The following is a 27,943-nucleotide window of genomic DNA, read 5'->3' on the forward strand; positions in this document are numbered from 1 at the left end:
GACCGATTTTTTTTTTTTTCCTCCCCCTCTACGACGACAAACATAACCTGGGCACCAATCTTCTCTGGGAAAATGAGGTAAGAGGAGCAGAAGGGAAAGGACGTAGCACACACTCCAGCCACAGCCATACAATCTGACATCACAAAATCACGTCACTGCAACGGGGCATTTTTCTAAGGTTTGTTTTTTTTTTATTTACTTACTTTAGTTTTAGTTGCTAATAGTTGTAGCAAAAAAAAAACAAAAAACTGTATTTAATACCCGTTAAGCTGCTTTTCACCATACAATTACCAAATTACATTCACAAAACAGATTTACAAAGCAGCGCGACGCTGGACACGATGGCGCCGAACGCCTTCACTTAAAAAAAATAATAATAATAATGTCCTCATTAGAAATCTTTTTCAGCTACAGACACGGAGACCGAAACGTGCAAACACTGCTGTCGCTTTCACCTTAATGCACCTCTCTTAGGGCTGAAAGCAAAATTCTCACAGGGCCTTGGCTTTACCCTCACCGTGGGCCGGCATTTTCCTTCCACCGTGCTCACCTCTGCTTCGGGGCAGGACGCCCACATTTTAGCCGGCCCCTGAGGCCCGTCGTGCTGTCGCAGGGGCAAGAAAGCACAGTTCCCTTTCCCGTCACCGCCGGCAGTCCCGAGGAGGAGCCTCGCGCAGCGCCGCCGCGTTTCCTCTCAGCTCCGCGGGCCGTCCGCGGTCGTCCGCTTCCAAGACGACCGTCCCCTTAAGCGTCCGGTCGGGCCTGCGTCGCCCTCCCCCCACCGTCCAAGCGGCATTGCCCGCGACAGCGACCCACGGGAGCAGGCTGGGGGGGGGCCTGACGCAGCCGCGGTTTCTGGTCGCACGAGGCGTTAGGATCTTGACTGCGACATTTTCACCTTTAAGAGAACACCGGGTCCACAGCCGATGGCAGTGATGTGGGTAGGGGGGAATCTTCCGTCTCTGGCCGTCTGAAGATCAGATTCTCCGGCCAGCTAAAGCTTACGCACACGTTAAGACGGCCCCCCCCCACGCATTTTTTTTTTTTTTAAGTCTAAAAAAATGTTAAAACTGTCAAAGCAAAATTTTAAGTGTGCCCTGCTAAATGTACATCCTCAGACCGATCACGGAGCGGAGAAAGCAGTTCCTGCCCCCACCCCCGCCCCCGTATCTCGCATTCTTCCTTCCTGCTGGTGAAAGCCAAAATCTGCAAAGATCAGGACGCACCCAACCCGCTGCAGGCAACTGGGGCAGATCCCGCTATCAGGTTTTCTTCCACTCTCATCCCTTCTGGAGACTTTTTTTTTTTTGGGGGTGGGGGTGGGGGGGGGGGGGGCAGTCTTGCAATTACCCCACGTTTAAAGAAACAAAACAAAAAAAAAAAAACCACCCCAACCCACAGGTGCCCAACTGAGAGGATCCGAGCAAGTTTGTTCTTTGCAGCTTCATTGCCACTAAAAAGCCTGAAATGGGGGTTGGGGAGGAGGGGGTGGAGGGGTTTTAAAATGTCAACAGAAGAAACCCGCTCTCCTCAACCTATTCCTCAAATCCACCTTTCTCCCTCCCACCCCCGTGGCCCAAATGCAGTCCTGCAGGAGCTAAGGCTTAGTCATGACCCCCCCCCCCCCCTCCACATCTCACCCACAACTGCAGATTTTTTTTTTCTTCATCTCTTACAATCCTTGGGTCAAGTCGTTGGCTGGAAGGAGCCGCCTTCCTTATACGTCACCGCGTCTCGTGGACACCTCCGTCAACTCGACCCGCCAGCAAGCCACCATCCCGGGCCGAAGGGAACCCAGGAAGGGAGCCGCGCCGTGGCCTGCGCGCCACCAAAAATCTGCCCACCCCAACAGGTTCTGGGAAACAGAGGCCTCTCTCCCCCCCCCACCGCCCCCCCCCTGCCGGCAGCCTCGCGCCAACCACCACGAAACCAAGGAAAGAAGGGGGGGTGTGTATGAGAAATGCGTCCGGAGCAAAGCCAGCGCCTGCCCTGGAAGCTGCTGCCGCGCGGAGAGGAAGGCCCGAACCACCCGCGCGGCTCCCCAGACGCGGACGGGAGCAAACGCGCCCCCCCCCCCCCCCCTCCAGAGAGCGGTTGCCAGGGACACGAGGGCGGGGCGGATACGCAGGCCGGCCCGGGGGTCCCCCGTACACATCTCGGCCTACAATTACGGAGGAAACCGTCCTGGGAGGGGTGGGGAGGCGGCAGGACTGCTGCCGATCACAGAAGGACCTCCCGATCCCTTAAACACCGCAAGACACGGGCCCGACGTTCCCTTCGTGAAAGTTTTACAACTCCCCCCTCACAGGAAGCAGCTCCAGCCGCACGAGGTCACAGAAAAGGAAGGGTAGAAATCACAGGGCGGCGAGGGGTGGTGGGGGGGGTCTTCTAACCATCTCTCACGTCGAACGCGCATTAAAAAAAAACACAAACACTGGTAGCTGAAGATAAAAAAATAAAATAAAAAAAAACAAAAAACGGAGGAGCTCGGCTGAAATTGCCACGGAATCTTCCTCCTTCACGCGTCCCTGGCGTGCTCCGCGCCCCCCTCCCCCCCCCCTCAGTACAGCAGTTACACAGTGTTACGCACGACAGGAATACACAGAAATACAGCCACATCATCCGCTACGTCAAACCAAATCCTACAATCCTGATTCTTCCTTTTCGGCATCTTAAAGTCCCGTCCCGTCCCCCCCCCCCTCGTGTTATAGTCTATAAATTGCTCTAAAAAGATACACCAGACACAAAATGTACAAAATCGTTCTGCGTGTTGTCTCGCCGGCCACAGATCGCGGTTACGTGGGAGGGGGAGGGGCCGAAGACCGCACTTGGCCACGGGGGTGGGTCCCGCACCCCCCCCACAAGCTTCCAGCTCTCCCCCTTTCGCCGCCCTCCCTGCATCACTAGCAGAAAGCTTCCTCGTCGTCCTTCTCGTCCTTCAAGCCCTTCAGCCTGAGCCGAGCAAAGTCCTCGAAGACGATGTCGTCGTCCTGACCAAAGCTGCGTGAAGGCAAGAGAAAAGGGGATTCACTTAGGGGGGGGGGGGGGGGGGGGGGGGGGAAAACCACCACATCGTCCCCGCCCTCCTTCTCGTACACCTACACCCCCCCTTCTCTCCCCCGCAAGAACAACGGTCTGGGCCCTAGCAATAAGGGCCCCCCCTCCCCCGGGCACCTCCTGAAGGCCTTGTTCCCGTAGGGGCCCCCCCCGGCACCGCGTGAAGGATGAGGGCCCCAGGATCGCCTGCGGGGACAAGACCTCGGGATGAGGAAACATTAACATTTTTTCCACCTTACCCAGTCGGGGGGGGGAGGGGGGTGCGCCCCATCTCATTTACGGACAAAACGTACGCCACCAAGGGCGCGGGAACACGCACAGAAATAAACCGAAAACTCTCTCTTACTTGCTCTCAAACTCTATCAGGTTTGTATCGACGGGCGCGTCCATCTCTGGAAGAGCTGGAAGAGACAGAGACGAGAGCCGGGGCATGAACGGGGCTCCGAGAGCATCAAAAAAAAAAATAAGGGGGCGGTGATCTTTCAGTTCCGCCAACGCGGCGCGGGTGCCGCACAAAACACAGAACGGAAGAGCAGAGGAGCCCGCCCCACCGATTCCTTACTCCTCGGGGCTCGCAAACAAAAGAGGAGCGGGTCAAAGAGCGGCACGCTGAGGAGCCCAGAGAGCGGGATAAGCAGAAGGGGAATATAAAACAAAAAGATGCCTCTGCACAAAGCACTGGGGGGAGATCTCACCTGGGGGAGCAGCGTGTCCTGTTCTGGAGGTGGTACCACTAGAAGGATAGAGATGGGACCAGGGAAGGGCTACCTAGAGCCTTACGAGATCAGACTGAAATGGACCTACATATGCATAATCTACAGTCCAGGACAGGTGGAAGGACGGGGCTGGACAGGATGAAGGCATTCAAATATCTCAAAAGGTAAAAAATAATGCACAAGCAGCACTTTTTTTTTTTTTTTGTGGAAACCGTTCTAGAACAGTTGACAACAGGAGGCCTCTTAAGGAGGAGAAGACACTGAAACATTAGAAAATTCATCTTCATGGAAAGGGAGGTGCACGCATAGAAGGCCCCCACCCCCCATGGAAACCCGTCGAGGGCCGCAATGGTAACAAAATTCAGGCAAACGAAATCTCAGCACAGTTTGGTTCCGATAGGATTAAACGTATCCACCAACAAGGCCTGGATATGCACAGAGGGGCCTTCAACTCTTAAAAAGTGGCAGGAAGGCCCAGAGATCAATTGAAGCCCATGGCACCGCCCCAGGAATGAAAAACGGGGGCAGACTGGAGGAACCTTACGCTCCCGCGTTTCTCAGCGCAATTCTGCTCTCGTGTCACCTTCTGAAGCCGCTCTCCCCACCGCCATGCCTAACCTCTTACCTGACTGAGGCCGGAAAACTGGATGCTCAACGGGTTTGGGGTGCATTAAAACAAACGGCAGCTCCACAGACACATCCCTAGGAGTGGAAACAAAAGGATAGGAGAGTTCAAAACTTCATAGAGAGAGACACACACGCACACAGCAGAGACAGACAATATGAGGGGGCCAGAGAGGAGCGCGCGACACACACACGGCGGTGGGAAGAGATAAGGTGATGAGGCTAAAGAGCCAGGCAGGACAGCAGGAAGCAGAGGTCACGGGACGGGAGATATGAGAGAGAGAGAGAGGTTATCTGCTCACCCTCCGCGGGACACAACCAGCTTCACCTTGACTCGGTACGAAACCAGAATACCCAACACTTCCTTGTTGGCTCCTTCTTTAACTCTGAAACGCAGGAACACGGTAAGAGCGGCGGAAAAATCCATACCCCACCTGCACCCCCCCTACTGAAGACAGAGGCTGGGTGACATCTCCCCCCCCCCCCAACCCCCCCCCGTGGATATCAGCCGCCTCACCCCTCGGACCCGATACGTACATGGTGCTGGAGGCGAGGTTGGTGTCTTCGTGCTTCAGTTTCCCGTCCAGCGCCAGACCTCGCTTCTCGCGGTTGTTGGTCAGAAGGGGCGTCAAGGTGTAAACTTTACAGAAAGTGGAACTGGCAGACACCTGGTCACTGGCAGAGAGAGAGAGAGAAACGGAAGAGAACTAAGACCTCCTCAAGAGGCGAGAAAGACGACTCCGTCAGATCCACCCCCTCCCCCGCGGAGACTCTCGGGTCACAGAGGAACGTCCCTTTTGGCTTAAACCGTTTTGCTCTTTGAGAAGAAGATCTTTGCTTGAACGGACAAAGCCGTGAGGCGGTGACCACAAGCAGTTTCCAGCAGTCACGCGACAGAAAGACTGCCCCCGCCCCAGTACCACAATCTGTACCGCAGGTGTACAAGTCGCCTCTTGCGTCAGGGGAGCCCGGCACGGCACGAGGTCTGGGAGGGGGGGCGGGTACAGTCCCGGAGACTCGCCACGCGCGGGAAGCCTGCGACAGGGCCGTAGATTAACCCAGGCCCCTCCCCCCCCCCCCCCGAGCCACAGACGGTGGGTGGCAGAGCCGGGGATTAGAAACTTCTAAACAGGTCTTTCCGGGTTAACGTCACGTAATAACCGCTGCACAGAGAGAGAGAGAGTTAAGAGTGTTACAGGGAGACAGGAGGGCACAGAGGGTGTCAGAACGGGAAAGAGAGAGCAGAGACAGAGGCTCCTGCTGGGAGGGGAGAGAGTTCCCGGCGTCTGCCAAGGCAGAGGCGAGACAGACGGACACCCAGGTACTCACTCTTGATCTAACTGGGCAACAGGACACTTATACTGGGCCGTGCTAAACAAGCAAATATCAGCATACTGGCGCACTGCAAGAGAGAAGACAAAGAGGGAACTTAAGAACATAAGAACATGCCATGCTGGGTCAGACCGAGGGTCCATCAAGCCCAGCATCCTGTTTCCAACAGAGGTCAAACCAGGCCACAAGAACCTGGCAATTACCCAAACACTAAGAAGATCCCATGCTACTGATGCAATTAATAGCAGTGGCTATTCCCTAAGTCAACTTGATTAATAGCAGTTAATGGACTTCTCCTCCAAGAACTTATCCAAACCTTTTTTGAACCCAGCTACACTAACTGCACTAACCACATCCTCTGGCAACAAATTCCAGAGATTTATTGTGCATTGAGTGAAAAAGAATTTTCTCCGATTAGTCTTAAATGTGCTACTTGCTAACTTAATGCAGACAGGCCAAGGGTGCGTCCCCATGCCCACTCATACACAGCGTGATCTCTGGTCTATCACACAGCGAAGGAAGGGATAGTACACCCAGGGCCTCCCCTCCCCTTCTCCCTGCTGCCTTACACACATGAAATCACCCAACAAAAAACAAAACAATAAATGCAAAAAAAAACAATGACTTACAAAAGATTTTTCAACAAGTTTAATCAACAACGATCAATCACACTTACGTGATTAAATGTCATTGCTGAACACCGATGCTAGATTAATAACGACAGTATGTGAAGTGTTCGAATGTGGTACCTATGGTATGAGAAGCGATTTAATGTCTAACAAGCTCCCCCTGAAGCAGCCCTTATGCTAGAGGGTGAAAGAAAGAATTGTCGGGAATGTTAGAGGAGGAGGAGGACGGAAGAGGTTCTGATGGGGAGTCACCAGTCGTGGGAGAACTGCGCTCACTTATTGAAGATATTTTCTAATATTTGATGAGGAAGTTATGACTGGAAATTATGATGATCTCGGCTCGGCTCCTTCTTTATAAAAATGTTTTGTTTTGTGTTTTGTCATTGGGGTTGGTGAGAGAGAGAGAGAGAGAGAGAGAGAGAGAGAGTTTTAAAGCTTGAGATCGGGGGTGGTGGATATCCAGCATCATTATAGCGTTTTTCTACAATTTGTGTGTAGTTGTGTACACTCTTGTATAGTTCTGTATATGATGTAAGCATACTTAGTATTTTATTACTGATTAAACTTGTTGAAAAATATTTTGTAAATCTTTTAAGTCATTATTGCTTTTTGTATTTGCTGTTTCTTTTTTTGTTGGCTGATTTGTGTTTATAGGAGAGAAGGTCACGTGTCATCCTTCATTCTTGTGTGTCCCTAGTTGGTTGCCTGCGTTACACACATGGCTTGGACTAGTAACACCGGGCTGTGAAAAAGAAAAAAAAAAAAAAAAAGACTCTGCCCCTCTAACCTGAGATCTTCATTTTCTTCACGGTCTTTGTGGAATTGTTGGTCACGTGCACGTTGACGCTGATGGGCTCCCCGTGGTAGTAGAGCTGGAAGAGATGGGAAGAGGTCACGAGAAGGCAGAGGAGGCCGGAGGCCGCAGTCTCTCTGCACCACTCGGGGAGGCCTTCCCTTTGCTGCCTGCTTCAGCCTCGATCTTTCCAACCCCTTGACGTCTTCAAGTAAAACTCTTGAAAGTTGACAACGCGCATAACGCACGCGCTATACGTTCCCTGAACCAAGCCACCACCCACCTCCTTGTAATGCAGTCGCACTTCTGGGTCCACCCTGGCGCGCCCCCCCCCCCCCCCAAATTGGGTCACGCCGGGCCTCACCTCCTTGTCCAGCGAAGCTTCCAGATGCAGAGAGCGGTCGGACATGAGGAAGTGGCGCGTTGTCTCCGCCATTGGCTGGGGGCCTGGCTTCTCGGGCGCATATTGGACCTTCCGGATTACGAGGCGCACGGAGTTCCTGGCCAAAAGGTTTGGGGGGGAGGGGGGAATAAATAATTAAATAAGGCCCTCTCCTCCCCAGCAGCCCCCCCACGTCAGCCCTGCCCGGAAGCCAGCCCCCATCCCTGCACGAGAATGGGGAAACATCCGGCAGCCGCCACCCGACGGGCTCGCAGGACCCGGCCTCCAGGGCTGACGGGCAGCAATCCGCCCGGTGGCCGAGCGCGGCGCAGGGACGCGGCTCCCACGCCGCGGCGGGACTTGCCTTTTGTGTATCTTTTCTTCCAGGGTTTGGCACAGAACGCCCGGATCTCAAAATCCACGCCACATGCCTACAGTAGAAAAAAAAAATTATTATTTTTTTTTTTAATTAAAAAAAGAAACAACAAAAAACAGGGTTGTAAGGGGGCAAACAAATCAGGTATAATTAAGACTGGATGAGAGCCATAGGGGGGAGGGAGACGGCAGATGTGCCCAACTGAGCAGAGACAAAATCGCCCTTTAAACACAGGGTAAGATGCTGTGGTTAAAATGTGTGCAGGGGGGCTGGGGAGGGCGCGTTTCTACCTGCCCTCGAAACTCTCCCAGGATCTCTCCAAACCCCCAATACCCTGGTGTCACGGAAGAGGAATAACCCTCAGTATCAACAGCCTATCCATTACGCTCTCTCAGCGGTCAGAACCAGCGGGATCGACACTAAAATAAGTAAATAAATAATCAGCATCATCCATAAGCACAAATTTGGACTCTTCCCTACTGCCCCCACTCTCCTCCCCCCTGCCCTGAATAAAGGAAAATGGGTTCTTACCTGCTAATTTTCAATCCTTTAGTACCACAGATCAGGCCAGACTCCTGGGTTTTGCCTCCCCGCCAGCAGATGGAGACAAAGTTTATTGACACTGTACATAACCCCGGGTGCCACCTCAGCTCCTCAGCAACCAATAAACCTTTTTTTTTTTTTTTTTTTTTAAACAAATCTGCCTTTCCTTAACCAAGAAAATAGAATACGCGGACGACTCTTCCCCTCAACAGATCGGGTGGGTCCTGGACTGCTCTGTGGTACTACAAGAATGAAAATTAGCAGGTAAGAACCAATTTTCCTTTCCCTGTACGTACCCGGATCAGTCCAGACTCCTGGGATGTAGCAAAGCTCCCTACCCTGGGTGGGACCTGGAGAGTCCCGCTCGCTGAACACTCTCGCCAAAAGATGGAGACCCTGCGTCCCCCACATCCAGATGATAGTGCCTTGCAAAAAGTACGTAGCAACGTCCACGTCACTGCTCTGCAATTCTCCTCCGGAAAAACTAGCTGAGCCTCCACCCATGAGGCCGCCTGAGAGCATGTAGAATGAGCACGCAAACCTTCCAGAACCAGACGACCCTTAGACACGCAAGTCAACCCACTGGCCTCTTTGGGCCACCGCGCAATACCCTGTTTCCCTGAAAATAAGACATCCCCCGAAAATAAGACCTAGTAGAGGTTTTGCTGAATTGCTAAATATAAGACCTCCCCCGAAAGTAAGACCTAGCAAAGTTTTTATTTGGGAGCATGCCTGTCGCACAGAACACCAGAGCATGCAGCTGTGATTTTTTTACCCTGCAGGATTCAGTTAGTTGTCATCATAAACCAGCATAACCAGACAACTATTCAGAATATAATAAATGTTCATTTTTTTGTTCAACAATATATGTGAATTCTTCTTCATGGAAAAATAAGACATCCCCTGAAAATAAGGCCTAGTGCCTCTTTGGTAGCAAAAATTAATATAAGACACTGTCTTATTTTCGGGGAAACAGGGTAGTAGCCTTAGATGTCTGAAATCCTCTTCTTGGACCGCTCAACAAAACAAAGAGCTGATCTGACCTCCTAAAGTCATTAGCAACCTTGAGACATCTCAGCGACGCCCTGCGAACATCAGACAATTTGTAAGCTCCCTCATGTGAGGAGCGGAGGCATCCATCTCTGGAAAAGCTGGAAGCGCCACCGTTTGATTCACGGGAAAAGCCAAAACCACCTTCAGTAAAAAGGAAGGTACCGTATATGCAAGGCAACCCCGAGTCGGTAATCTGAAGGAATGGATCCTGCCCGGCAAGACAAAAAGGAAAATTGGTTCTTACCAGATAAGTTTGGGGGTTTTTTTTACACTAAGTAACAAGTACAGACTGTAGGTTTTGCACCTCCACCATCTGCTGGAGACAGAGAAATACTGACAGACTGTAGGTGGCGCCTCAGGATATAGGGCAGAGTCGGTCAAAACTTCTCTCTGTCTCCATCTGCTGGAGGGGAGGCAAAACCCAGGATTCTGGACTGATCCGGGTACTTACAGGGAACCTGCAATTCGGATGCTCTCCTTGCCGAACATATAGCCACCAGGAAAACCACCTTAAGAGTCAAATCCTTAAGAGCTGCTTTTCTGATCGGTTCAAAGGGCGCCTCACACAAGCCCCTGAGAACAAGATTGCGATTCCAAGGTGGACAAATTCTCCGTACCAGAGGATGCAAATTCTTAGCCCCCCGTACTTCGAGCACCTTTTTCAAGTCCAGGATTGGGCGAAAGGTGCCCATTTTCGGGACGACGAAGTAAATGGAATACCTTCCCGTACCTAGCTGGTTGCCGAAGGGACTAGGTCTCCGCCCCTAGCAGCCGCAAGTGGTTCGGCTTGTCCCGCACTGCGAGTCGTTTGACCAACGATCCGCAAGGGGAAACCAGAAACAAATCTCGGACGGGACATGCAAATTCCAACGCACAGCCGTCTCCGACGACGCTGAGGGCCCCACTGATCCTGAGTAATTCTGGCCCACGCCCCGTAAAACCTCGTTAAGCGCCCTCCTATGCAAGGAGCGACAGGGCGGGCCAGGCTCCCGCTGCAACACTACCTTGCAGGGACACGAAAGAGTCTGCTGGAGTCAGAGAAATACTGAGGAGCTGGGCAGGTGTCACACTGGGTTATGTGCAGTGCCAATAAAACTTTCTCTGTCTCCATCTGCTGGCAGGGAGGCAAAACGCAGGAGTCTGGATTGACCTGGGTAATACAGGGAAAGGGAAAGATTTAAAGGCCTCATCCATACATCACTGCTGATGAAAAAAAACCCAAACAGCTAAATGGGCAGGATGGTCCTGGCTGTTTTGAGAGCAAATAGAAAAAAAAAAGACCTCTGAAAGGATATTTCTGCTTCGACAACTCCCTTCGCCATTCGGACCCAACGGGACACGGACACAGCAGTAGCAAGAGGTAGGGATCCGCGTGCCAGATGCCACCATCTACCGACTACCCTTTCTCCATCCTCTAGCGCTCTGTGGAGCGGGACGACAGAGTTTGGGAAGGAAGGATGAGAGGCAGGAGGCTTCCTGGGCTCTGACGGAGGCTCTGCTGTGGCTATCCACCCCAGCGGAAGTGACATCAACTCCTGGGCCTGTGCTGCTGGTCTAATCTGCTCCCTGTGCCTGTCCTGACTGCTTCTGGGAGCGTAAGAGAACAGGCGAAGGAGGGTTTGGTTCATTAGGAAGAGGCTGCCGAGGCAGGATCTCCCTGTCATGGTCTAATTCGCGCTTCCACGTCGCCCAGCTGCACCAGTCCAGGTCGGTGGTTTCCCTCTGCTAGCAGATGGAGGCGGAGAACACCGTTTTATTCCCCCATGACGGTAATTAATAAGCAATAGTAGCCTGGGATCTATTTAATGTTTGGGTACTTGCCAGGTTCTTATGGCCTGGATTGGCCACTGTTGGGAACAGGATACTGGGCTTGATGGACCCTCGGTCTGACCCAGTATGGCATGTTCTTAAGTTCTTGTGACATCATTGCCACTACTTTAGGAGGTGGTACAGCTCTGGAAAAGTCCAGTATTTCCTGTTTCCAGCAGACGGCGAGTCCCGGTGGTGCAGCAGTTCAAGGACGGATTCGGATTTGTCAGAATTTGGGGCCAGGCCACTGGCTCCGGCCAGCAGAGCACGTCCAGCTTACTAGGTCCCAGTCCTAGGGGAGATTAGGCAGACTTTGAAAAGGGGGGGGGGGAAGGCTAGGATTTAAAAAAAACCAGATGTGCTTAGACAGATTGTTCCCTTTGGCCTTATCCCTTTTGTCTCTCTTGTTCTCTCTCCCTACCCCCCTTCAGGTTTGTGGTGGATCGATACCGAGCTGCAGAGCTCCCGACCACGGCAACTACCACTGAGGGGGGGGGGGGGGGGGTGAGTGTTCTCTGCCTCCATCTGCTGGTCGGGGGGGGGGGGGGGGGAACAACCCGCAGGTATTGCCTGGACTGCTGAAGCAGGACCAATGGAAAGGAAATTAGAAGGGGAAAAACCTTCCTTACCTGTTGATTTTAGGTTTTGACCGATAAACCCCAATAAATCACACCCCTGATGCAAAAAAATTAAAAAAAAATAATAAAACAGGTGCTAATTAGATAAAAAATACCACTTTCTCCTAGTACTCTCTCACCCCTCCTTTGCCTACCCTGGATCCTCTGCTTTCCTTTTCTGCCTTTTCCACGCTAACGGAATCCTCAGCTGCACAAATGTAATTTGATTCAACCGGAAAAGGCATCGAACAACAGTACCTGCGCTGTGAAAACACAGATAAAACACCGGTTTTTTCGTACCCCCAAAGAATCCCTAATTAGCTGGCAAAAATAAAACAGCTAAATGTATAAACTTTACAGACACCCAAACCCAGAAGCCCTTAGTTATAATGTGTGCCGCGTCTCTGCCTCTCCTGTAACAGGTGGGGGAGGGCTGCAGGGGCAGGATCCCCGTGTCACATTATAACAGGTGCTGTCTGCCCATCCTGTGAGGGGCGGGCGGGGGGAGGGGGGATTGTCTACCTTTCCGGTATCCTCGGGGCCAGGCTGCAGAGTGACCGAACACGGCAAGTTCTGCGGAATCTAAAACACCAAAAAAAAAAAAAAACAAACAGGTTAGGGTGAGAGGGAAAGAGACGGGTTCAAATCCCTCACCCGCACAAATCCCCGCCCATACCATGAAGAAGAACGGATGCGCGTTCTCCCCGAGCTTCTTGATCAGGCGCTCCTGGAGCCGGGTCAGCGGCTTCTTCTCCTCGGGGAGGGGTGGGAAGGCCTGGAAGGTGGAAATGAAGAGGTCCTTCCGGAAAGAGAGACCCAGCACATCCAGATCCTCCCGGCCGTAGCGGAAGGCGCAGGTCAAGGTCACGTAAACTAAAAAAAAAAAAAAAAGCGGAGAAGGAAACATCGGCACGCGGGGTCAGCGCCACGGCAGGGAGGGGGGAGGTGGATCCAACTCTCAACACACGGGGCAGAGCGAGGCAGCCTCTTACCTTTCCTGTCTTTTAGGTAATCGGGATCCACCAGAACCACGCCGTCTACAAAGTAAAAACCCAGAAGAGAGCCCCCCCGTTAATGACCGTCTGAAGCACAGCAGAGGCACAGCGCAGGAAGTGGAGCTCTACCTCACGCCGGAGCTAAGATGCAGGGAAGCAGTTTTCCCGGATTGTTCCACGTGGGACGCAAAGAGGGCCGGCCTGCGCCACACACGCGCGCGCGCGCGCGCCACACACACGCGCGCGCGCGCCACACACACGCGCGCTCGCGCCACACACACGCGCGCTCGCGCCACACACACACACTAAAAGGCCCAGGCTGCAGGCCACGTCCGGTGGGAACTCGATTCAGGCCTCCAGACGCAGGATGAGGTGCAGGCTTCTGCGTCAGTAGGGCCGGAGTCGAGAAGCCAGAACCCGCCGGCCCAGGCAAACACCCGGCTCGGCCCGGCGGGGGAAGTGAGTGTCCATCCCCACATCTCGCTCCCCCCACCGAGCGGCCTTCCTCTGACCTGGTCCCAGAACCAAGTTAAGGCCTCGAATCTTCCCTTGGCGAGCTCCACCCATTTGCTACTCACCGACGGGATCTACTCGGTCCAGATGATCCACAAAATCTCGTTTCCCCAGGTATACAGTCAGCTAGGGGGGGAAAAAAAAAGAGCAGTAAGAGAGTCAGAAGTCAGACAGAGAGAGGCGAGACAAGAGAGACAACAGGATGAGCTGAAAGAAGAAACGAACCAGGCAAACCCAAAGATGCAGGGAAAGAGAGAAAACCTAAAGGTACCAGGCTGAGCCCTCCACAATACTACACAGCCTCCTGCCCCCAGCCGAGCCCTCCCTACAGCCTGAGGGGTCCCACGCTCACTGCTCCTGAGCCGAGCCCTCTCCAGTACCCACAACCTCAGAGGTCCCACAGCTTCCAGTTCCAAACAAAAATTTAAAAAAAAAAAAAAAAAGGGTTTTAAAAACCTGGAGGAGCACTGTAAAGAGAAAAACAATTCTTTGTTGTAGTAAAATATCCACATACAAAATACCCCAAAACCAAGGGGCCACCCATCCCCAGGCCCTCACCCAAAAGAGACTTCTGAACTATTGAGGGACCAGGAAGCCCTCCAGCCATCCTCAGGCCCTTAAACCGAGGGTCACCTGGCCCTTCCAGCCCGCCCCAGGGTCTCCCCCAGGTGTTCACCATACGAGCTGAACTGCCTGCAGGACACTCTTACCACACCCCCCCCCCTGACCCCACTCCCAGCCCATCCGAGATTCAGGCAGCAGCACCAATGCAGCTCCATGCGGTAACATCTACGCAGGAGGCGCACGACGCTCCCCCCCCCATCAGCAAACAATCCCAGGCTTCAAAGCGTTACCACATTCCTCAGTTGTTTTTTGAAGACCAGGAGCCCCTGGGGAATGTCACAGCGAATCCTGTCCAGTTCCAGTGCGTCCATGCCATGGAGCGCGGGTGAGCACGCAGCCAGCTTCCGAGTCTTTCCGTACCCGCACCTCCCCCCCTCTGCTGGCAGTCAGGTCAGGGCAGTAAACCCCGAGACGCCCCCGCCTCTCTCAAAGCCGCGGCGGCAGGGCCCCATAACCCATATCCTCTCCCCCTCGCAAACATAATAATGTGTGTGTGATTACAGCATCCTGTTTACCGACACCCGAGTCGCACCTACCCATCCTCCTCCTCCTCCTCCTTCCCCGTTGCCTCAGGTTTCACCGCCACCTGGGGATTTTTTTTTTTTTTTTACATTACCAACCAGATGAGCTGCCAGGACCCAGGAGGCCGAAACTTAGCAATCAGAAGGAGCAGGAGCAGAAGAGCACAAACAGACACCTCACTGGAAGACACACACACACACACACCACACACACACACACACTCCCAACCTGCTTAACCCGTTGACACACACACACACACACACTCCCAACCTGCTTAACCCGTTGACACACATACACACACACACTCCCAACCTGCTTAACCCGTTGACACACACCCAACCTGCTTAACCCGTTGACACACACACACACACTCAGTCACACACACACACACACACTCCCAACCTGCTTAACCCGTTGACACACACCCAACCTGCTTAACCCGTTGACACACACACACACACTCCCAACCTGCTTAACCCGTTGACACACACACACACACACTCCCAACCTGCTTAACCCGTTGACACACACACACACTCCCAACCTGCTTCACCCGTTGACACACACCCAACCTGCTTAACCCGTTGACACACACACTCCCAACCTGCTTAACCCGTTGACACACACACACTCAGTCACACACACACACACACACACTCCCAACCTGCTTAACCCGTTGACACACACCCAACCTGCTTAACCCGTTGACACACACACACACTCCCAACCTACTTAACCCGTTGACACACACACACACACACACTCCCAACCTGCTTAACCCGTTGACACACACACACACACTCAGTCACACACTCACACTCCCAACCTGCTTAACCCGTTGACACACACACACACACTCCCAACCTGCTTAACCTGTTGACATACACACACACACACACACACACACACACACACACACACACACACACACACACTCCCAACCTGCTTAACCCGTTGACGATCGAACACGGACTAGGGCTCGGACCCCACACCAGATCCAGGAAAGGCCCCAGATCCCCCCACCCAGCAGCCAGACAGGAAGGGGGGGGAGGGGGCAGAGCATCGTAAGGCACTTCATGATGGTCTCCCACGAACTTCCCTTTGACAGACAGAAGTTCCAAAACTTCAAACTTACAGCCGCCTGATGTCACTGCTCAGCTGTCAAACAGAAAGTGACCCACCCCTGGAGAAACTGCTCCCAACCGCCAAGGGAGATGGCACCTGGCCACCCAGGGCTCCTGGCCAACAAGCGAGACCGTGCCCGTCCACAGAGACGGCCCCCCGCCACCCAGTTCTCTTGGTAAATAAGGGACGGTGTCAGGCTTCAACGTGTTTTATTTAGGAGGGACTTCAGGGGCTCCTAACAAGGCCTTAGAGGCATCAGCACCTTCCCCTCCCCCGTGCCCTCTGTTCTGTTCTCCACAACCCACCCACCCACCCCCCCACTCACCGTACAGGTCCCATCTCACTTCCCAGAATTAATGTCACTCGGGGCCTTGCGTCCATCCACATTTTGCCCCTCCCGCATCCATTCCTCATCCCAAATTACAAGAACCCTCTTCCCTTCCGGCTCCTTCCCAGCTCATCAAGTCGTTTTCTGGTCGGGTGGGGGGGGAGGGGGCCATACGTATCACGGGGACAGGGGCACGCACCCCGGATAAGCCACTCGCCAAGCGATGCGATGGGAAAGGGAGGGTCAGGTGCACCCCCTCAGGCAGCGAGTGGAAGGGCGGGGTGCAGAATGCGAACGGGGGGGACGGGACGACACTCACCTTGCAGTTTGGACTGGATTTCTTGAAAACCCTGTAAAACACAGAGAGAATAATTCTAAGAAGGGGAGGGGGGTAAAGCAACACTCCCCAGATACCCCCGCACCACAAAATTCCTATTTTATTCTTTATTTAGGCTTTCTAGATACAGTCGCTCCACAAGAAGATCCCAACGGTTTACGGTATCCACATTCATGGTCAACGATCGCCTTCTAGTTGAACGCCACAGCGTACACACAGTTCTTAATGATACATATTCTATATCTACTATATAATCTAGTTCATAGTCATACATTAAATACAAGCTCCAATTCTACTAACAATGCACTTCAGATCATTCATGCTTTATTGTCGCTCCACTAACATTATATCTCTGGTACTCATGTGGCAGTTATCCACATGAAGGGGTGATGTTTTCAAATCTCCTGGTCCCTAGTAAGAGTCTTGCAGAGGCATTTTGGAGTAGCTGAGGCGGTTTCAGTAGACTTGTGGGCAGGCCTACTAAAAAGGGACTTGCAGCAGTCCAAGTCTGAAAATATAAAAGTGTTTTTAAGACAGTTTGGAAGTCCTGTATTGTTAAAGGTTTCAGTCGATGTAATATTCTCAGCTTGGCGTACCCGGTTTGGATTAAAATTTGCTTATGTGCTTTTCCGTAGTGACGTTCTCGATCTGAATTCCAAGGTCTCGTACTTGATCTGAGGGAGTAATATTAGTGCTTCCTAGGTCTAGGGTTGGTGGTTTGTTTACCGTGTTCTCTCTCCTTAACCACACGATTTCCGTTTCTTGGGGGGTTTAGAGCTAGCTTCAGCTGAGAAGGTTTTGGTTGTATGGTCTCCATGTACGTTGAGAGAGATGACGCAGTTTTTTGGGTTTTTTTAATGTTTAGTTGAATGGGATAATTGTGAGTCCTAGATTTGCTAGAAATGCGCACATAGCTGCCGAGGAGTGTGGCCGAGAGTGCTGAACCTTGGGAGATGCCTGTATGGATTGGGAAGGTATCCGAAATTGACTTGGAATGTCCTATGTTTTAGGAAGGATGAGAGCCATTTGTTAACATTTCCGTCTATTCCAGTCTCTCTTAGCTGGTGGCATAGTAGGGTATGGTCGACTGTGTCGCATGCCGCTGGTAAATCTATCCGTACCAGGATATAGGATTCATTGTTGTCAACGCCTTGTAGCACAGGGCCGGCTAGGCATTATTGTGATCAAACTCAGTTATTTTACGCTTAATAGCTTCTTTTGAGTGTTTCAGGTTCTATCTTTTTTCCTGTAAGATAAGGATCGATTGTTACGTGAGCTTCTTTCTTGGGTGGTGAGAGGAGTTATTTCTGCCTTTATTAGCTGGTGTTCAGACCATGGCAATATTTTGCGAGAAGAACTGATTACACAGTTCTTGCGACTGGCGAAAATTAGGCCAAGGATGTGTCCGGCATTAGGGGTGGGGTTGGATACAAATTGTGACCAACCCACGGCTTCCGTAGCATCTAGAAAAATTTAACGCGCTGTCGATTTAGGTTAAAGATGATTCTGGAGCTGGAAACACTTTAGTGAAGATTACGATTATAGGCGAGTGTTCTGGGTGGGCTACAGATCAAACCAAGATTTGGAAGTGGAGATTTTAGTATTGAAACCTGGTTGGGCGGGTTTCTCTCAATTTTATAGGGTTAAAGTTTAAGTTCCTTTTTGCATATTATTAAGAGACCCCCCCACCTTTTTGTTTGTGTCTAGGGAAGTGAAAGACATCATAGGTTGGGTTATCAATTTGGTTTAGGAAGACATTATCACCGTTTCAGCCATATTTCGGTAATGCAGAATATGCAGGATTTAGTTCCTCTAGAAGGTGCATCGTGGGATTTTTTTTTTTTTGGATAGTGATTGAATATTTAGTAATAGGAGAGTTAACATTAGGCTGGAAGAAATCGCTTGTGTTTTGAGGCTCTCTGGTGATTGTTTCAATGATGTGGACCGGCTCCGTTTTATAATGGAACTTGGTTATGGCTGAATTTAGAATTTGCTTACTTCAGGCGCACACAAAGGGGCAGGCTCCGCTGGCGCTCCTGCTCCCTGGATGGCGGGCGGGCAGAGGGGCAGTCACTGTGGGCAGGCTCACGCCGCTGGTGCCAGTGTTGGCGTTTCCTCTCTCTGGCAGGGGGGAGGAGGTGCATTCCTCACGCTCACCTGCCCCGCCGGTGTCAGATCCAGCCACTCGCTCCTCCGGCATCGCTGCCTCGCTCCTGCTCCCTCGATGGCGGGCGGGCAGAGAGGCAGTCACTGTGGGCGGGCTCACGCCGCTGGTGCCAGTGTTGGCGTTTCCTCTCTCTGGCAGGGGGGAGGAGGTGCATTCCTCACGCTCACCTGCCCCGCCGGTGTCAGATCCAGCCACTCGCTTCTCCGGCATCGCTGCCTCGCTCCTGCTCCCTCGATGGCGGGCGGGCAGAGGGGCAGTCACTGTGGGCGGGCTCACGCCGCTGGTGCCAGTGTTGGCGTTTCCTCTCTCTGGCAGGGAGGAGGAGGAGCGCTCCTCACGCTCGCCTGCCCCGCCGGTGTGAGATCCGGCCACTCGCTCCTTCAGCGTCACTGCCTCGCTCCTGCTCCCTCGATGGCGGGCGGGCGGGCAGAGGGGTGGTCACTGTGGGCGGGCTCACGCCGCTGGTGCCGGTGTTGGTGTTTCCTCTCTCTGGCAGGGGGGAGGAGGAGCGCTCCTCACGCTCGCCTGCCCCGCCGGTGTGAGAGCCGGCCACTCGCTCCTCCGGCGTCGCTGCCTCGCTCCTGCTCCCTCGATGGCGGGCGGGCAGAGGGGGGGTCACTGTGGGCATATTCAAGCCGGCTGGCGCCAGGTGGTATTTTGCGCACAACAATCTCTCCCCCAGGCGTAAACACTGCAGTATCCCGCGCGCACACCAAGCTCTCCCCAGACATATATACAGCACAGTTTTCCCCCACATACACTGCACTTACTTCTCCCTAGAGCCATATACACTGCAAATTCCCCCTCCAGCCATCTGTACATACCGCAATGCACCAATCTCTCCCCAGACATATATTAAAAAAACATGGCTTATACAGGGCGTGCCCAGTCAGACCAAGCTCCATCGAGCACAGCATGCTGTCCCTGACAGAGTCACAGATACCTGGCAGGACCCAATTCCCAAGGGACAGAACGGTGGCTTTTCAGCTCTACCCAGCTAATAATGGTTTATATACTTTTCCAGCACAACAGAAGCCTCAGCGCCGGAGTTTATTATTTTTATAATCTGCCATTCAAGATCCCGAAGCTGAATGACAGCTCTGACATTTCTCATGTGCCTCTTCTGACGACTCCCAGACGTAGAGCTTCTCTCTCCACCAATGGGCCACAACGCACCGGCAACAGATACTGTTCCACCCGTGCTAGATAAGAGACCGGCACCTCACCACATCCCTTTCTCGTGGTATTTATGATTTAGCTGCCCCGGCGCTGTAAGAGAATTGTTTTGTGTTTCAGTTACAGACCCATGGGGTTGGCATGGGCTCTCCTCTTGACGCCGGACGCGGCTACGTGTTTCAAAGTTTGAAGAGGAGATTATTTATTCCTCTCCGGTGTTTCATAATGTTCGTTCTTGGAGTGGAGACAGACGGCTTTTTGATTTTTTCAATTTGGTTAGGCTCTGTCGGTCAGCTCCAAGTTTTCACGAACGGCTGAATTCACAGAATGTCTCCCTACCTTTCTCTATAAATTATGACCATTGGAGTATCTCTCTCTTTCAGACGTATGTATTACTAAAGAAGGTACAGTTTCGAAATATTACTCTATATTGTGGTGGCTACGCTTTCAAAGCTTTCGTCTTCCGCCCTTAAAATGCGGGCATCCTGTTGACCAATTTTCCAGATTACAACGGATGTGTTCATCAACAGCTAAGTTTAAACGACAAAGGGTAAGATTTATCTAAAACAGATTTCTACACCCCCGGGTGCCCTAGAAAAGCGGTAAGAGGGGCTTTTAAAAGAGCGAGACTTTCCGCTCGTTTACAGCATAAAAGCATCCCATAGTAACGACAGCAATGTGCTCAGGGTGGTAACTGCCGCTCCGTGCAGGTCACTGCCATGCAGCCCTTCCTTCGTTTCCAGCCTCTAGGCATCCGCAGTGCGTACGCTATTGCCCCTTTGAAATCATTTGCTGCGTTTGTCCTCACCACCTCTTGAGCTCAGAGAGGATAGGCGTGGAACGGGTACCAGTAAAAACAGGATGGCTTCCACTTCCCACCTTCAATAGCATCCCCTCTCCAGCCGTCCGTCCGCATAGCCTGTGCGCCCTGCTCTCTGCCACGAGCGCGTATTACACGAGTGGCCATGCGTCGAGCTCCTGGTGTTTTAGGTGCACTCAAGTTGCGTTGCAGGAGACATCAGTGAATGGGGAGGATACAGGTTTATTGTGCCCCGAACAGCGAGCGTGTTGGGCACAGGTTTGACTCGTTTTTTGTACCCCTGCAGTCACCTCCCGCTCCTTTGGAGCTCTGGTTCAGCTCAGGCCCGTGGCTGGGATTTGAGGCCATGACCATTCACTCTCTACAAGACAGGGAGATTCTCCCTCCCCCCCTTCTATACTCTTCTAAGTCCAATCTTTGCAGTCCTAGACTGGGGAAGGAGATGGGGGGTGCACCGGACCTCCTTCCAGAAACCTGCACTCATGAGCCCCAAATCCAGCCACTAAGTGTTGTCGTTGCATGATGGCCTGCTAGCCCCCATCCAGGGGTATGAACTCTGCCCCCTGCAGCAATCCCAACCAGGTCGTCCTGAGGCCACAAATTTAATGTGCAGCCAACTCTTTGAGTGTGTTGGGTACCAATGAGGAAGGGCACAGGCAGAGGGTGCCTCTGACCGCCTGTATTTTAACCGTGCCTGGATTACCTGGGTACTTGCCAGGTTCTTATGGCCTGGATTGGCCACTGTTGGAAACAGGATGCTGGGCTTGATGAACCCTTGGTCTGACCCAGTATGGCATTTTCTTATGTTCTTATGTACAGACTCATGCAAGCGATCTGAATGCTACTATTCATCGGATTTGAATGTTTCTGCGGGCGGCGGGAGCCATTTGCTTCTCAGCCTTAGAGCACCATTCGTTTTTCTAGATCTGCTCTTGGACTGGATGCAGGGTGGGGCGAGGGTGGATGAACGGACAGACAGAGACAGACAGCCCTCTTCCCTATCCCTCGCATGTCAGCTGTACACACCCATGCAAATCTCTCAGTGTCTGGGCAGCTGAAGAGGCCCTGTGCCAGGAGCACAGTCTTGCCTCCAGCCCTCAGTGTGTGCTGGCTGGGGGAGGGGGAGGAGAAGGAGCAGGAAGAGGAAGAGGAAGTTAAGATCTAGAAGTTGCCAGATTAGCTCCGCTCTGCACAGACGAGTGACCACACCTTGCCCCTGGACATTCCTTAGTCTGAGGGTTTAGGGCTGCCCCCCCCCAACAGGCCATCTGTGTGCGGTAAGGGGCAGGGGAATCAGTGTGAAAGCAAAGGCCCAGAATGATGGCTCCCTGATAAGAGCAAGATCAGGAGTTGGGGCTAACCCGGTGGCTTGCTAGCAAGGCAGAAGGTCCCAGGGGCGATCACCCAGTTAGGTCTTCCACCACTCAAGACTGACTATGTACCGTGTGTAGGCAGCGCTCCCTCCCCCCCCCACCCCTTCTGTGGTCATCGCTTAAGGTCAATACCCTATGGCCAGGTTCAGAGTCTGTCATTAACAGGTCCCAGTCGCAGTCCTCCTGGTGCACGTCCCCCTGGCCCGGGACCATTAGGCCAATGATCAGATTAGGCACATTAGGAGGTGGTGGGTGGTGTTATTAAAACTTTTTTTTTTTAGAGGGGAAAACACCTCAGGGAGTTGCAAATGAAGGCTCTGGTTCTGAGCCCTGACAGGGAGAGCCCAATGGAGGAGGAGTAGAGAGAGGCTGTGCAGGATGACTCCTCGATAAGAGCCCGACAGCAGGAGTACACAGAGAGAGGCTGTGCAGGACTCCTCCTCGATAAGAGCCCGTCAGCAGGAGTACACAGAGAGGCTGTGCAGGATGACTCCTCGATAAGAGCCCGACAGCAGGAGTACACAGAGAGGCTGTGCAGGATGACTCCTCGATAAGAGCCCGACAGCAGGAGTACACAGAGAGGCTGTGCATGAGGACTCCTCGATAAGAGCCCGACAGCAGGAGTACACAGAGAGGCTGTGCAGGAGGACTCCTCGATAAGAGCCCGACAGCAGGAGTACACAGAGAGGCTGTGCAGGATGACTCCTCGATAAGAGCCCATCAGCAGCAGTACACAGAGAGGCTGTGCAGGATGACTCCTCGATAAGAGCCCATCAGCAGCAGTACACAGAGAGGCTGTGCAGGATGACTCCTCGATAAGAGCCCATCAGCAGCAGTACACAGAGAGGCTGTGCAGGATGACTCCTCGATAAGAGCCCATCAGCAGGAGTACACAGAGAGGCTGTGCAGGAGGACTCCTCGATAAGAGCCCGACAGCAGGAGTACACAGAGAGAAGCTGTGCAGGATGACTCCTCGATAAGAGCCCGACAGCAGGAGTACACAGAGAGGCTGTGCAGGATGACTCCTTGATAAGAGCCCGATAGCAGGAGTACACAGACAGCCTGTGCAGGACGACTCCCTTATGAGAGCTGAATACAATTAGCAGCGGGAGAAGGGCTGTGCAGGGCAGTTCTCTGATGGGGGGGGAGATACACAGCCTCTCCACTCATCCCCTCCCTTTTTCCTGCCCATCTGCTGCTCCTGACTCTGCAAGGAAGGAAGCACCCGGAGAATAGGCGGAAATCTCAGAATCCCAGGCACGGGGGGGGGGGGACACCAGGCTGTCAGTGCTCAATCCTAGTGCACATCCAGAAACAAACATCTGTGGAAACGCAGACACATATACACGCTCACACCTGGGAACACACAAACAGGCCTGAGAGCTTCCCTCCATGACAGTACCTGAGAGCTGGGCGTCCAGGGACCAGCCTCTGGGCATGTGATTTCGATAGGGAGGATGGTGGTGATGGGGAGGGAATGCATTGAGCAGAGATTGTATGGGCCGAGGCGAGAGAGGGACAAGATGCTGGGCAGTGGCTCGGATGCCGAGTATGGGCCCAAGCAAACACACACATAGATGACGGGCATCTGTCTCCCAGCCCTGTCATGTAAGCTGGCACCAGGACACGATAAGGGAGAGCTTCACAAGCCATCACACTGCCCCCTCAGGCAAGGGGCCATATTAACACATTCCGCTACAGCAGTATTTTATGCTTCTACTTTAACAGCAATTTAATTTTGGGGGTTAAAAAAAAACAATGTTGTGATGGTTTTGCAGCACATGTCAGGACATAAGGCCAGCAGCCACCAGCCAGCCACGTGTGGGGTGATGGCACCAGGGTTCACGCTTCATGGGGAGGGGGGGGGGGGGAGGAAGGAGGGGGCCAATGTGAAGGATCAGACCCGAGTATATGCTCAGGGCCTGAATACCAGGAGACCTGCTGTGCACTCAAGCTCCCACGTCATGCCCTAGTCACGAAATACAGCCACCTCAGAGGAACAAACGTGGCTGGGAGCTGCAGCGCCAAGCTGCAGACCCACTGCAGGAAGCACAGGGAGGGATTCCACCCTCTGAAGCCCCCCCAAGAAGCCAACCTACAAGTCACAAGTTCTTTGCTACTTCCTGCACATCGGTCAGCACAGACAGTGCGGAGAGGCCCAGAGGAAAAAACAGCCAGCTAAATAAGCGCACATTAACCACTTCCGAAATTTTCTCTTACAAAGTAACTGCCGTCAAGCACGAAAAAAACAAAACGGAAGGCCCCACTCCCTGCGAGCTGATGTGTGCACATCTCTGCTGAGGAAACGTGCTTCAATGTACACCATGTCCCATCCTGACACGCTCAGACCGAAACGTGCACGGAGCATACCCATGCACCCATTCCCAACAAACTCTCGCAAACGGATATTATGAAGTTGTATGGTGGTGGTAGTGGGGCTCATATATTTAGAAAACTTAAGGTCAAACATTTTTAGGAGCCAGAGATACATTTTTTACTTTTTCCTTGCTTTTTCATTCGTGGTTATGTTTGGGGGAGGGGGGAGTGTTCTTCTGTTGCCTTTTTCTCTATTTTATAATTTGGTTTTCTAGAACTGTTTGCTTTTTGTATTTTAGATTTTGACTCTTCTGAATTTTAGGCCCCCCAGCTTGCCTGGCCCCCGGGAAGTTTCCGGCCTGCATGGAGTACAAGCACGCCCATTCCCACCACGCTTACACCAATATACGCCATGCATATGAACACCCCATGCCCCCAAGTCCCCCAGTACAAAGAATACACACACTCCCCATTTCCACCACGCTGACACCGATCCACACTCACAGCGCAGGGTATGAATACACACCCATTTCCAGCACATGGTCACGCGCAGCGCTTGGCTCTGGAGGTATCCATGTCCCACGTATACCAGTCTTCCACACCCAGGCTTCTTGTGCAAGTGATTGCCGTTAAGGGTGACTCTCTGTGTCCCCTCCCACCCCACCTGAGTTCAGTAACGGGGGCTTCTGGAGTGGGTAATGCCATTTGGGGCCGGGACTTATAGTGTGCAGCAGGGAGTAACCCCAGCTGGGGCTAAACATTTGACTCCACAGACTAGAGCTGCAGGGGAGGGCAGTGGGGAGAGGCAAGGTATCCCCTAAACTTCCAGGGCAAATGATGCCTACCGCCACAGAAAACCCAAAGGGGTGGCAGCTCTTCCCCCTCCGCTACCATACCATTGCCTACCAGTCTGGTACAGCGAGCAACGCCTCTCCTTCCTCTAACTTCCCCTTGGGAGGTTACAACCTGTCCCAGGCTCAGAAGAAAAGTGATAGATATAAACCGTGAGCCTCAGGCATTGGAACTAGCATCAAAATAACCAGCTGCGCAATGGAAGGCAAACAAGCAAATTAGTGCAGCAAAACAAGCACAGAAATAGAATGAGGTACAGAAACACATGCACGTAAACATGAGGTATGAGCTTATACAGAAACCATGGCCGGGGTGTACCCTACGCCCAAGAACATACACGTCCGTGGGCACAGGTGGGTGCAAGTCGCAGGGGTGCTGGAACACATGCTACTGCAGACCAAGTCACTGTGCAGGCAGAAAGCAGGCAAATACTGACATACAAACTCATCTGGAAATGTGCCACCCCTCCCCTCCCCTCTGTGCAGGGAGCAGGAAATCAAGAGACCAGAGAGAAGAACGGGAAGTGCAGGGGAACGGGAGGGGCTGGGTCCTGCCTGAACTGCCCCGGCCTGAAGTGCTCCAGGGTGCCAGGGCCAACAGGAAGGTGCTCCCAGTGGGCAATCCACTCGGGTTTTAAGTCTCTTCCAGGGCCTGTGACACAGCTCAAAGAGGGCTCAAAACAGAAGAATAAAAGTTTGGGGCCGCTGATCCTGCCTGCTGCCAAAGTCACTAAAACAAGACAGTGGGCCTGGAGAGAACCATCCAGATGTGGGGCCCAGAGGTGCACCCAGAGGAGTCCAGCGCAGCCGGTGCCATAATACCCCCCCCCCCCCCATGTGACATTCCCAAAACACGCAGCTGTCACTTCCCGCCCGCCTGAGCTCTGCAACCCCTCTGCTGAGCGCACCGATTTAACGAGAGCGACAGCGTGCGAGGAGGAGGAGGAGGCGAACAGATAAAACTAACTGTCCGGGCAGCACCAGGGGCAGTGCAGGCAGCGGCTCGCTAGGTGCCCCAGGGTCCAGGCAGCACCAGGGGCAGTGCAGGCAGCGGCTCGCTAGGTGCCCCAGGGTCCAGGCAGTGCCCCTCGGAGAGGGGGGGGGGGGGGTCACCGTGCAGGGCCTGTCCCGGACCCCCTGGAGAACCCCGGCGGCGGCGGCACCACCCATGGCTCCCCTCCCGCCGGGGCATATCCCACTATGACCGCACAACCTTACCGGGTTCCCGCCTTGTCCCCCATGGCGCTGGCCTCCTCCGCGCACGCGCCGCACCGGGCCGGCGGCCGCTGATTGACTAGGCCGGGCCCCGCCCCCCCCACCTCCGCCGCCGATGTTCCCGAGGCCTCCGCTCGCGAGCCGCCGAGCGCGGAAACGACAAGTGGGGGGGGGACTACGGAGCAGTTACAACTCTAGCCATCCCCAGCCCGGCCTCTGACTGGCGGAGCCGGCGACCAATCACAGCGCGCGCCGCGGCCAATGGGCGGAGGGGCGGGGCCCCGACGTCAGCGCGGCGCTGGAGGAAAGGGGCGGGGGGGCGCGGCCCCCCGCTCCCCGGCGCCCGGCAGGGCTGCTTTGTGACGTCACGCGCGCGGTGACAGACTGCCCGGGCTTTGACGTCACAGCTCCTTTACAGCAAGGCAGAGGGGTGGCAGGGGCATCCCCTCCATACACCCCCCCCCCCCACCCGGGAAAAAAAAAAAAAGAAATCTCAGCGCCCCGCCGGCCCGAACAGGCAGACCTAGGCCTGGGGTTGCCCCGCTGTATGCAGGGAGATGTAGTTCCTAGAGGCAAAAATCAGGCCTGCTTCAGCTTCTTCAGGTTGACCTGGGTGAAGTGGGCACCCTCTGTGCCGGCACAAACCCCTGACCTAGGTCAGCTCTGTCCGGCTGATCCAGTTCTGGTTTTGCCTCATAGCATCCATGGGATGTGTAGTATCACTTTTTTTTTGCAGGAAAGGCAGGCACTACAAATCCAAAGATACAAAACTAGATCAGACTTTGCCGGGTTGGCTTGGGCCCGATGGTGAACCCCGCCTGGGGCTACCGGCCCTACCTCTGCCATGGCCCTCATATCCAGATGCATCTGTTCCTTACACATCCTTTCTCACTCATCCTGGCAAAAGGGCTAGAGCTCCTTTCAAGAACCAGACTACATTTTATGCATAAATGCCAGAAAAATCCCACTGTGAGGCTGTAATGTTGTAAACAGCATGTGTGTCGCATCTCAGGTACCAGTACGTGTGACCATATTTCTCCGACTCTAACTAGCCTTCACTTACTTCCAATTGCCTGGTGGTTGAAGTTTAAAGCTCTCCACGGTCTGCCCCGCCAGCCATTTGTGTCTTCTATAAGCAGACCCCACACACACACAGACATACCTCTTTTCTCTAGTCTTCCTCGATTGAGTACTGCTTGATCTTGTTAAGCTAAGTTTGTTTTTTTTTTCTTCCAAGAGATGTATAACAATGTTGCTTTTTAGTTGTTTTGGCATGATTATGTTTTGTATTGTTTAAGGTTTTGTTATGCTTTACTGTGTATGTTGACTTTTTGGATCAGAGGAATAGAAATTTGGATCAGCCGTTGAGATTTTTGGATCACAGGAATAGAAATTGTGGAAATAAATAAGCACTAGATCAGTTCGAGATTTGGGAATTATATTAAACTCCCATCTCTCTGTGAAAATACGAATAAACCATTCAATTCACTTAGGCTCTATGAAACTACAGATGCTCAGGCATCTGAAACCGGTATTAGAACTGGAGGATTTTAGGACAGTATTGCAGTGACTGATATTTGCTGGCTTGGATTATTGCAGTTCCTTATTAGGCGAACCATACTCCACACTTTGGCCCTTGCAACTGTTACG

At 53.1% G+C, this 27,943-nt stretch overlaps 1 protein-coding gene across 1 annotated transcript; it reads right to left on the minus strand.

Annotated features, from left to right (window-relative positions):
• Positions 1–1,008: 1,008 nt before the first annotated feature.
• Positions 1,009–26,530, minus strand: LOC115077985 (arrestin red cell-like). Its single transcript, XM_029580491.1, is given in 17 exon segments — positions 1,009–3,000; positions 3,404–3,458; positions 4,399–4,475; positions 4,700–4,783; positions 4,935–5,072; positions 5,727–5,799; positions 7,146–7,230; positions 7,516–7,651; positions 7,898–7,925; positions 7,928–7,964; positions 12,087–12,194; positions 12,454–12,513; positions 12,608–12,804; positions 12,924–12,968; positions 13,505–13,565; positions 16,358–16,388; positions 26,297–26,530. Coding segments are annotated over 17 exon segments (1,335 nt in total). The 5' UTR covers positions 26,320–26,530; the 3' UTR covers positions 1,009–2,903.
• Between the last annotated feature and the right edge of the window lie 1,413 nt (positions 26,531–27,943).

The sequence above is a fragment of the Rhinatrema bivittatum genome, chromosome 16 (assembly GCF_901001135.1).
Source record: "Rhinatrema bivittatum chromosome 16, aRhiBiv1.1, whole genome shotgun sequence".
Taxonomy (NCBI): domain Eukaryota; kingdom Metazoa; phylum Chordata; class Amphibia; order Gymnophiona; family Rhinatrematidae; genus Rhinatrema; species Rhinatrema bivittatum.